Source organism: Natator depressus, chromosome 15 (genome assembly GCF_965152275.1).
Source record: "Natator depressus isolate rNatDep1 chromosome 15, rNatDep2.hap1, whole genome shotgun sequence".
NCBI classification, from domain to species: Eukaryota; Metazoa; Chordata; order Testudines; family Cheloniidae; genus Natator; species Natator depressus.
The window spans coordinates 3,620,237-3,632,359 of record NC_134248.1 but is presented as its reverse complement, the minus strand read 5'-3'; the positions used below and the strand labels follow the sequence as shown (position 1 = coordinate 3,632,359).

Below are 12,123 nucleotides of genomic sequence, written 5' to 3'. Positions count from 1 at the left end.
ACCTGTATCCTCTGCCCTTCAGGTAGGTTAAAAACTAGCTCAGAAGTCAAAGCTGAGTGAGTGCTGCATGCTGGCTAGCTGGGCAGTTCTGTGGGGAGGGGAAACTAGTGCTGCTCCTTGCAAAGACAGGGGAGGCTTCAAAACCCTGGCAGCTCTTCGAGAGCAGGCACTAGTGTGGGGTCTCTACTAACCCTGGGCGTGCTCTAGACAAGTACTCACCCTGGACATTCTGCACTATGTCTGCAAGGGTGGGTGAGTTCCCATGGGCATCTCGGCTCCCTGCACTGTAACCTCCAGCCTCCCTCCTATCCAGGTTCTTATACCACCTTCAGCCTTGTGTCCCAGCTCCTTCCAGTGGTGACTGACATCTGTCCGGTTTGCTCCCTCCCTCGCAAAGGGAACTCACACACAGTCTGCTCTCTGGTCACTGTCCTCTCAGCTCCTGGATGTACTGGCAATGCACTGAGCCACCTGGCTTACTGAGGACCTAACATTATAGTAGAACATCAGAGTTATGAACTGACTGGTCCACCACACACCTCATTTGGAACCGGAAGTACACAATCAGGCAGCAGCAGAGCCAAAGAAAACAAATACAGAACAGTACTGTGTTAAGTGTAAATTACTAAAAAATAAAGGGCAAGTTATAAAAAGGATTTGACAAGGTGAGGAAACTGTCTGTGCTTGTTTCGTTTAAATTAAGATGATTAAAAGCAGAATTTTTCTTCCGTATATTAAAGTTTCAAAGCTGTATTAAGTCATTATTCAGCTGTAAACTTTTGAAAGCGTATTTTGTTCAGTTACAAACAACCGCCATTCCCGTGGGGTTGGTAACTCTGAGGTTCTACTGTACCAAAACACCAAGCAGCTGTTGTGAGAAAACAGCCCGCAGGTGGCGCCCAAGGCAAGAAGCATGACACGGCCCCTTGGCCAGGAATTTACTGACGGTGCAGGACTGCTCTCTTACCCAGAGCGCTTCTGCACCAGCCGTTTTCACACAGACTCAGATTTTCCTAAGGCCAGAAGGGACCATTGCCATCATCTAGTCTGACTTCCTGCATGTTGCAGGCCCCAGAACCTCGCCCACCCACTCCTGTACTAGCCCCCTGAGCTCTGGCTGAGGTACTAAAGGCCTCAAATCCTGATTTAAAGACTTCATGTTACAGAGAATCTGCCATTTACACTAAACCTGCCAGTGACCTGGGCCCCATACTGCAGAGGAAGGCAAAAAAACCCAATGTCTCTGCCAGTCTGACCTTCCTGACCCGAAATATTAACATCAGTTAAACCCTGAGCATGTAGGCAAGACATGGTCCAGAAGGCGCAGCAGAAGGGAGGGACTGGCAGGTGGGTGAGGATCCAATGCCTCTGGCTGGGTGTGGTAGTTTTCAAGTGAATATAGTGCTGAGGAAATTTCAGCCCTGGAGACTGGGCGCCTAGCCACAGGAACCATCCTGGGAAGCAGCAGTGCTGCGAGTTTTCCCCACCCTCCCCTCAAGCGTCAGAGAGTTTAAGAGTAGAGGAGAGAAACGAACCATCCAGTCTGACCTGTATAGCAGAGGCCACTAGCCTCAGCCAGCACCCACACACTAACCCAGCATCCGAATCGAGACAAGGTATTACAGCCCACAGGAGACTTGGTAGGTGCCACAGGCTGAGACTAGAGGGGTCCGAGGTGCACCAGTGCCTGAGGCCCCCACGCTGGCTGGGAAATGATTCAGTGAGGAATACCCAGATAATCCTGGCAAGTGACCCACACGCTGCAGGAGGAAGGAGAAAAATCTGAGCTGGGGGAAAATTCCTGCCTGACCCCACATATGGTGATCAGTTAGCCCCTGAGCATGGGAGGAAGAACCAGGCAGCCGAGAGAGAGAGAATGCTCATACCCTGTCAGCGCCCTGGCCCACCCGCCATCCCTGATGCAGCCGAAGACTACACTGGGGTGGGAATCCCTTCCTGGCCCCTGTAGGTGATCTGAAGCATGAGCTTTTAGGATCATAAATCATAAACCGGGACTGAGCCCCAGGGCTGCTGAGCCCTGCTCCCCACCATCACAAGCAATCGGGCTGAGGGGTAGTGCACTCTCGATGGCCCATTCAGTTCTTGCAGTGGAGGTAAATAGTGACAGCTGGGGCTCGTGTACAGCTCGTGTACACCTCCCTGTTGGGAGCTGCGCTGAGACCAGGTAAACTCATTGCACAGTGACACAGGACACTGAGCCTCCAGCAGCTGGTGACCATGGCTGGCTATTGCTGACCTGCACCATGTTTGACACGGTGCCCTAGAGGTTAAAGGCCCTACTTCCTGATCAGGGCTCTTTGTACTAGGGAAATGATGGGACAAGGCACAGGAGGATGGAGAGTCCAGCCCAAGATCTCTCCCTCCCCCTCCCCCTGAACCAGCCAGTGGCTTTGGAAACTGTCCTAACCTTGTCACCATCACTGTCCCCATTCTGCCTCCTCTGTGCCCTGGTATGTGACTGCTGCTACCGCTGTGAAGGGAGGGGGACGAGGTGCAGTTCAGCTGTTAGGATCAGGGCTAAGCAGAGCAGAGAAGCCCCCTCTGAAGGAGCAGCCAGGGAGCAGGCCAATGAAGCACCCCATTGTCCCGGTGGTGGGACCGTCAGCCATGTGGGTGGATATGTTAATCCCCACGTGCTGCCCCATCACCGGGGAAACCTCCTGCAGAGGGAGAGGCATCCCCAGCCCCTGCCAGGGCAGCCTGGTGCTGACCCTGCCTTTGTTGGCTCCACTGGGTTTGTTTGGGGAGATAAGCAGAGCCTCTTCCTCTTCCTGCCAGCCGCCAGCTCCCCGCTGCAGCTGTCTGGAAGCACCCGCTTCCCCTGCAATGAAAAGGGTCAGCTGGTGCCTCCCCCTCCACCCAGAAGGGAGCGAGCCAGGCCCAGCGCACATCCCAAGGTGCAGCAGGACGGGCGCTGCCAAGCCACACACACTGGGCCCTTGTCTTATGCTGTGAGCTGCTGGCATCCTCTCTCCACTCGCAGGGCCCCTGCCTGGGGGGCCAGCACTGGGGGAAGAGGAGTGAGCCCCTATCGGAGGCTCTATCTGAGGGCTGAGATCAGAGAGCTCTGCTCCATGCTGGGCAGTCACCTGCCCAGCCCAGAGAGTATCTCCCTGGCCCACCTACCCGACCGGCTGGGGTCACCTGCCCCCCATCACAGCCCCCCTCAGCTCTGGGCCAGTGTTTGAGGAGCTCCTCCTGTCCCCCCATCACCCTCCCATCACAGCCCTCCCTGATCCCAGGCCAGTGTGTGAGGCACTCCTCCTGTCCCCCATTGCCCCTCATCACTCCCCCCCCCCCCGGTCCTGGGCCAGTGTGTGAGGAACCGTCATAAACCTGTGACTGACCTTTGAAGATGCCAAATGTGGGGCACAGCGCCAACCTGACACAGCGGGTAGCTGGAGGGCAGGGGGTGTCCTCACGTTAACATGGCCTGTGTTCTCCAGCCATAATGCTGGAAATATTTTTTCCTGAGAAGTTTCTGAAGGTGAACAATGTCTCAGTTTCCCCACAAGCATTCCTTTAGTAGTCCCAAGGCCCCGTAGTGCTGGTCACATCCAGAATCCCACCATAAGCCTATACACTCTTTGATTCTATATCGTAGTAACAATACAGCTATAAGCATTGGCCAAGATATTTATGCCAGGATCAGGTCCGGGAGGTACCTTCTCACTATGGTTTGACTCCAGTGGGGAAAGGAAAAGCTCTGACAAAGAAACCCCTAGAAAACCTATAATAAGTGGTGTCATTGCTAGTTATTGGACCTTAGCTAGAGCCAGATGAGCAGTTTAGGGCTGAACTTTGTGTCACGCTGCCTGGGGTGGTTCACGACTGTGTATGCCAACCTTCGGGCAGACTGTCAAGAAGCAAGGCAGACACGCCAAACTGGCTGTATGTTCTATAGTTAGCTTTCACCAGCGCACTAACAAGTATGAACTCCCAGAGCACTGTAACAGCCTTACCCCAGAGTCACAGACGGTCCCCTTGGGCATTCCTGGTCAGGGAAGATGCATGATGTGCATATCTTTAAGAACACAGGACTGTTCAGGAAGCAGCCAACAGGGACTTTCTTTCCTGATTTGCAGATTACCATTGGTGATACTGAAATGCAAATAATGATCTTGGGGGGCCCATCTCACCCCTTGCTCCACTGGCTTATGAAGCCGTACACTGGCCACCTTGACAGCACCAAGAAAAGACTCACCTGCCAGCTCAGCAGACGCTGAATGCCAGCTGAATGTGCTTTCGGCAGACTGAAGGGGCGCTGGTGTTGTTCACTCACCAGATTGGATCTCAGTGAGAAAAATTTCCCAATGGTTACAGCTGCCTGTTGTGTCCTGCACAAAATCTGTGAGGCAAAGTTGCTGCTGGATTGGAGGGCAGTGGTAAAGCAGCTGTCTACTGACTTTGAACAGCCAGACGCAGGGGCCATTAGAAGAGCTCAACATGGAGCTATGCAGCTGAGGGAAGCATTGGAAGGCCACTTTAACCGTCAGCCAGAGTGTTGGACATACCTGGCCCTGAAGCATTGAGGGTTGTTAGGAATTGTGTAGCGCTTGGTGTATGTTTATGAATGTCACATTGACTTTTAATGAACCTAGGAATTATGCAGTGCTTCTTGTGCATTTATAATTACTGCACAGTGTGTTTGTAACTGAACCTGAGAGTTCTGTGGTCCTACTCCATTACAAGCAATATGTGCTTTTGGTGGCATGAGGCATTCTGTTGGATATGTTATGAAGTAATAAAGAGGAATTTATTTCCAAAATATAAAACTGTATTGCATACCAGAAACAGCGCAAAACATTCATGTGAAATTAAAACCCAGTATGGTGAAAATTTATAAATTAACAGAACTTTAACATTAGCACACTAGAAAATATTTGTTTCCATTTCTGTCCATTTCTGCCAAACATACACCAGCCACGGCTCTCTCAGGTCAGTGCACATGACGCTGTAGTTTTCCTTACTGTCCCCTAGCACAGTCCGGCAGGGGCAGGGATGTGGCCCCTGACGCTACGGGGAGTGTTGGGGGGTGTAGGGAGCTGCTGAAATTGAGTTCTTCATTGACTGCAAAGGGAGGCCAGCCCAGGACTGGTGGACTGGTCAGGGCCGGATTAAAACCTTTAGAGGCCCTAGGCACTGAAAAGATTATGGTGCCCCCCCCCATATGTAATTCAAAATAAAAACAATACTATACCGTAAAATAAAATTTTATTTTTCGAAATGACACAAAACTTACATGTATGCTGAAATTAAAATAGCTTCTTTCTAGATTTTCTGATTGCAAAATTCTGGATAAGTTCATGGAAGCTGACTCAACGAAGCATGTCCACTTCCATACACACTAGGGAAACTGAATCAAGTCTGTGCTGACATGTTGTTGTTCTATGAGGGTTTCTTATTCTTTTCAGCTGAGAAAAAGAGCATTCTGCGGAGCAGTTAGTAATCATCACTGTTAGAAAAATACGTTGTGCGATCTCTACATTTGGAAATACGCATTGTATTCCGTCTTTCAATATTATGTCATGAAGATCAATGTGACTTAATTTCATTTTTCCTGTTTCATTAAACTTTGTGCGCATATAACAGTGGAACTGCCATATTTCTCCACAGAGATTCATGTTCAAGTCAACAGGGTATGAGTCAACTAGCTTTTGGGAACCTTGTGAATATTGTTCGTCAGATAAGTCCATATCATTTAGAAAAGAAAATCTACTTGATACTTCTTTGTACACTTCAGCTCTCCTCTTCATATGAGCTTCAAGTGTATCAATTATAGCGTAGTAAGTAGATATGTGAAATTTGTCTCTAGGATTCAATGCTGTTTCTGTTGCACTGCTATCATTTGCTTGTTTTTTCCTGATTCGCTTGTGGGACTGGGCTTCTTTGTAGTTAGTATCAGGCAAGATATCTTTTGATATGTCTTCAGATCTTTCGAAATCATTCCTCAAAGTGTGTAAGTTGTCTGCTAATGATTGACAGAAGTCTGCACATGTTTTCAAATCCAATTCTTTTTCTTGGAGAGCTTGACTTGTGTGGTAAAAGTGTCGTAAAATTTCATTCCACGTGGTCAACATGAATACAAACTCTAGTTCTTGCATCTTGCTTGCAATCTTTTCTGCCTCTCGTATAGTTTCTCCCTTTTGTGATTGGTCTTCAGCTATACTTTCTAATGCATCCACAGTCTTTGAGTAGGACTCCAGAATTGCACTTGTTGCCACTGCATGTGTGTCCCAGCGAGTATTAGAAAGAGATTTCAACACACGATCATTGCCCAAATATGTTTTAAGAACTGCCCATCGGTGTGTTGAGGCAGAGAAAAATGTTGTGACAGGGTTGGGCCAGATGGCTACAGGAGAGTAATAGAAGGCAGATATATTAGCCACAGGCTAAGTAGGTCCCTTTTCCCTGGGTAGGGTAACAGGGAAGGTTCCAGAACAATCAGGACCTTCTGGAGACAATTAAGACAGACAGGCTGATTAGAACACCTTCAGCCAATTAAGAAACTGCTAGAATCAATTAAGGCAGGCTAATCAGGGCACCTGGGTTTAAAAAGGGGCTCACTTCAGTTTGTGGTGTGCGTGTAAGGAGCTGGGAGCAAGAGGCGCTAGGAGCTGAGAGTGAGACTGTGGACTGTTGGAGGACTGAGGAGTACAAGCATTATCAGACACCAGGAGGAAGGTCCGATAGTAAGGATAAAGAAGGTGTTGGGAGGAGGCCATGGGGAAGTAGCCCAGGGAATTGTAGCTGTCACACAGCTGTTCCAGGAGGCACTCTAGACAGCTGCATTCCACAGGGCCCTGGGCTGGAACCCGGAATAGAGGGCGGGCCCGGGTTCCCCCCAAACCTCCCAACTCCTGGTCAGACACAGGAGGAGTTTACCTGGACTGTGGGTTCACGAAAACGGCCAAACTGAGGGCTTCCGTGAAGCTCCAAGGTGAGCAAATCCACCAATAAGCGCAAGACCCACCGAGGTAGAGGAGGAACTTTGTCACAACTGGTGTGAGAAGTGGGATCTGGTGTTCACAGCGCGGCAGAAGAAGGAGGGTGTTTGGGGGGGGGAAGGGAAAGGGTTTTTTTTTTTTCACCACAAGGGAATACATAGTGTGGGCACTGATACAAGCTACGGCTGCCCGGCTGGAGGCTACCTGTTTCCAGGCAGCCACCCAACAGGAGGCAGTGCAGCTGCAGCAAGAGACTAATCGCCTGCTGATGAACCAGGCCACTCAAGACCGGGCTATGTTGTGGGAACTGGTAAACCAGGTAAAGGCCCTTACAGAGCTGAACCGCGGCCATGATGGGACGTAGATCATGCGGGCCAGCAATTGGTTGCAGAAATGACGCGGGAGGATGATGTAGAGGCATACCTCCTGGTCTTTGAGAGGACAGCCCTGCGGGAGGCTTGGCCCCAAGAACAGTGGTCTGGCATCCTCGCTCCATTCCTGTGTGGGGAGGCCCAGAAGGCCTACTATGATTTGTCTGAAGAGGCTGCGGCAGACTACCCCCAGCTGAAAGCAGAGATCTTGGCCAGATCTGGGGTAACGACCGCAGTGCGGGCCCAATTATATGAGGTACCAGGAAAACAAAACCTCACGGTCCCAATTATATGATCTCATCCATCTCGCACGAAAGTGGTTATGAACTGCGTCCCAGAGTCCGGAGGAGATACTAGAGGTTCTGGTCATCGACCGGTACATGAGAGGACTACCGCCAGACCTTCGCGCCTGGGTAAGCCAGAACGAACCCTCCACCTACAACGAGGTTGTCATGCTGGTAGAAAGGTGAAGGACGGCGAGGGAGCTGACCAGACCAGTTAAGGAAGAAGCACCCCGGGTTAAACTAGCAGCACCAAGCCTTAGAGCTCGGGTGACTGGGCCACGAGGAGAACCCAGGTGGAAAAAGAGAGGGGCTGAAGGCCCACCAGAAGCCACAAAGAGTCGGAGCACTGAGGGGGAAGAGGATTGTAATGTTAGACTACCCAAACCAAGAGACCGGGGGAACGTCTAGGGCTCCATACAGACGTTACGCCTGTGGCGAGTGGGGGGACACAGCTGCACAGTGTCCCAGTACCAAGGAGCCTATGCAGTGCAACCTGGGGAACTGGGCAGACCCATGCTTCCTAATCCACCTTGTGGGGGTCTCACTAACCCCACATATGTACACTAGACCAGTGAAGCTAAATGGGGTAGAGACCACAGCACTGGTTGATTTGGGGAGTGCTATCACACTTGTCTCAGGGAAGCTCGTGAAGTGTAGTCAGCTGCTGTGGGCTAAGCTTATGGGGATAACATGCGTCCATGGGACAGTTGGTTATTACCCCACCATCCAAGTAAAAATCGAGATTCAGGGGAACACTACTGAGGTAGTAGCAGGTGTAGTCCCTAAACTCCCATACCCGGTGCTCATAGGGAGGGATTTCCCAGGGTTTGGAGACTTACTCCTGGTAGGGGAATTGGAAAAGGAGGGGAAGCCCTGAAAGTAGTGAGGCATCCACAGTAGACTGTCAACCCCCAACCTTCTCTGAAATATCCCCAGATTTGTTCTCCACTCCCAGACAGCATAGACATACGAAAAGGGAAAGCAGGGCAGCTAAGGCCTTGGGAGCCCGAATACTAACCCAAAGCCAGAGGGTTGCTCTCGCAGGTAGGCGGACCCAAGCAGCTGAAAAGGAGGCCATCCAGGAGAGAGAAGCACCCGAGTCGGGCCCCCACCCTAACACCTCTGAACCAGTAGAGGCAACAGAGACTGGACCCCTAGATCTCGGGCAGATTAGCCCCGGGAGAGGAAATTTTGGACAGGACCAGGCTGAAGACCCAAGGAACGACAACATTAGGAAGGAGGTGACCGAAATAGATGGGGGTCCCCGTGGAAGGGAAAAGCCAGGGACTTCATAATGAGGAAGAATCTCTTATACCGTGTTGCACCAGTACAGGGGCAGAAGGTAAAGCAGATCCTAGTACCACAAAAACACCAGAATGCCGTATTAAGTCTGGCCCATAGTCATCTTTTGTGGGGGCATTTGGGGGTACCCTACCTTATGTTTGCAACCCGGGAGGTACCTCAGGCTTCAACTGGGTTTTCCCCCTTTGAATTATTATACGGACGCCACCCCCGTGGCATACTAGATATCGCAAAAGATATCTGGGAAGAGGAACCCAATGAGGGGAGAAATATAATTGACCATGTGTTGCAGATGTGAGAACGGATAGCCTGGGTCACTCCTATTGTACGGGAACATTTGGAAAAGGCACAGGAGGCCCAGCGAACCCATTACAATCGCCAGGCAAAAGTCCGACAGTTCCAACCAGGGGATCGGGTGATGGTGTTGGTACCCACGGCAGAAATCAAGCTTCTGGCCCAATGGCAGGGGCCCTATGAGGTGGTTGAACCCGTGGGGGAAGTAACCTACAAGGTGCAGCAGCCAGGACGCCAGAAACAAGAACAAATTTATCACATTAACCTCTTAAAGCCTTGGCACCAACGAGAGACGTGTGTAGTGGCCCAAGAGACCCCGCTCCAGTGAAATAACCTACATGAGCAGATCAGGATAGCCACTGATGTGACACCAAACCAGAAGAAGGATGTAACTGAAATGATCAACCGATACCAGGACATGTTTTCAACCAAACCAGGTCGGACCACTGAAGCATATCACCACATTATTACAGACCCTGGGGCAAAGGTAACTTTAAGGCCCTATCAGGTCCCAGCAGCAAAAAGGGAGGAGATCAAGGCAGAGGTAAAAAGGATGTTGGAGCTGGGAGTCATCGAAGAGTCCCACAGTCAGTGGTCAAGCCCGATTGTGTTGGTGCCCAAACCCGATGGCACCACTAGGCTTTGTAATGACTTTCGCCGGCTGAATGAGATATCCAAATTCGATGCATATCCCATACCCCGTATCGATGAGTTAGTTGACTGCCTGGGCAATGCCCGATTTTTGACCACCCTTGATTTAACAAAGGGATACTGGTAGAGTCCCCTTGCCAAAGATGTGAAAGAAAAGACGGCATTCTCAACACAAGAGGGTCTGTTTCAATATACTGTTCTTCCTTTTGGACTGCATGGGGCACCTGCCACCTTCCAGCGTCTTATGGACAAGCTCCTATGGCCCCATACCAGTTATGCAGCGGCAAACCTGGATGATGTGATTATTCACACCCCCGACTGGGAAACCCACTTAGGAAAGGTGGAAGCGGTTCTGGACATGCTAAGACAGGCTGGCCTCACAGCCAACCCAGCCAAATGTGCTATAGGGCTAGCCGAGGCTAAATACCTTGGCTACATTCTAGGAAGGTGCATGGTCAAGCCCCAACTAAACAAACTAGAGGCTATCCAAAATTATCCCCGGCTGAATCGGAAAAAGCAAGTCCAGGCATTCCTGGGTGTGGTGGGGTAGTACCGACGATTTATTCCCCATTTTGCTAATGGAGCGAGTCCTCTGACAGACCTGATAAAGCCTGGGGTCCAGACATGGTGAAGTGGACAGATGTCTCAGAGAAAGCATTCATGGATCTACGGACAGCCCTCTGCAGTAACCCCGTGCTTCAACAAAGAATTCATTTTACCACAGATGCATCTGAAGTAGGATTGGGAGCTGTCCTGTCGCAGATGGTCGTAGATGAAGAACACCCAATCCTCTACCTCAGCAGGAAACTCCTCCCGAGAGAGCAGAAGTATGCCGTGGTTGAAAGAGAGTGCCTAGCTGTGAAATGGGCCATGGAAACACTATGTTATTACCTTCTGGGATGACAATTTACCCTTGTGACCGACCATGCACCCCTCCAGTGGATGCAGCGAAATAAAGAGAACAATGCAAGGATGACCAGATGATTCTTGTCCCTACAACCTTTCCAATTCACCATACAACACCAGGCTGGAAGCCACCATGGCAATGCAGATGGCTTGTCATGAGTACTCTACCAAGTTGCCCAACCCCGTAGTGCTGAGCAGGGGGGGGGGGGGGGCGGGGATATGTGACAGGGTCAGGCCAGATGGCTACAGCAGAGTAATAGAAGGCAGATATATTAGCCCCAGGTTAAGTAGGTCCCTTTTCCCTGGGTAAGGTAACAGAGAAGGTTCCAGAACAATCAGGAACCTTCTGGAGACAATTAAGACAGACAGGCTGATTCGAACACCTTCAGCCAATCAAGAAGCTGTTAGAATCAATTAAGGCAGGCTAATCAGGGCACCTGGGTTTAAAAAGGGGCTCACTTCAGTTTGTGGTGTGCGTGTAAGGAGCTGGAAGCCAGAGGCGCTAGGAGCTGAGAGTGAGAACGCGGACTGTTGGAGGACTGAGGAGTACAAGCATTGTCAGACACCAGGAGGAAGATCCTATGGTGAGGATAAAGAAGGTGTTGGGAGGAGGCCATGGGGAAGTAGCCCAGGGAATTGTAGCTGTCGCACAGCTGTTCCAGGAGGCACTCTAGACAGCTGCATTCCACAGGGCCCTGGGCTGGAACCCGGAGTAGAGGGCGGGCCCAGGTTCCCCTCAAATCCTCCCAACTCCTGGTCAGACCCAGGAGGAGTTTACCTGGACTGTGGGTTCACAAAAATGGCCAAACTGAGGGCTGCTGTGAAGCTCCAAGGTGAGCAAATCCACCAATAAGCCCAAGACCCATCAAGGTAGAGGAGGAACTTTGTCACAATGTATAAAGTAACTGGACTGTTGAGAAAAAACTTACTGCCACCAGACAACAATCGACAGCACTGCGGCCAACAAGATTGAGAGAGTGTGCAGCACATGGTGTGAATATGGCATATTTGTTCTGTTCTAAAAGCTTCTTCTGCATTCCTTGATAACGCCCTGACATGTTGGCAGCGTTGTCATAAGATTGACCTCTGCACTTTGAGAAATCTATTTTGCAAACTTGGCACAGATAATGCAGTACTTGATTTGCCATTTCTTCACCAGTGTGGCTTTTCAAATTGAGGAATATTATAAATTTCCATCTGTGGCAGACACATCTTAGTACAATACGCAATTGATCAATATGTGAAAGATCAGGTGTAGAGTCGACACATAAACTGAAGTACCCAGCAGTACTTATTTCATCCACAATAGCTGAACGAACTTTGTCACTCATTAGACCAATGAGTTCA

The 12,123-nt window shown here is 50.3% G+C and overlaps 1 protein-coding gene across 3 annotated transcripts in view; it reads left to right on the top strand.

Annotated features, from left to right (window-relative positions):
• MORC2 (MORC family CW-type zinc finger 2) overlaps positions 1-5,995 on the top strand; it is a 112,917-nt gene extending 106,922 nt beyond the window's left edge. Inside the window, exon 26 of one of the 3 annotated variants that reach the window (XM_074972950.1) lies at positions 4,107-5,995. In XM_074972950.1, the coding sequence (XP_074829051.1) occupies positions 4,107-4,247 (141 nt within the window). In that variant the 3' untranslated portion in view covers positions 4,248-5,995. The remainder of the gene's footprint in view (positions 1-4,106) is intronic. The other 2 variants (XM_074972949.1, XM_074972952.1) reach the window with 2 other exon arrangements.
• Positions 5,996-12,123: the final 6,128 nt, after the last annotated feature.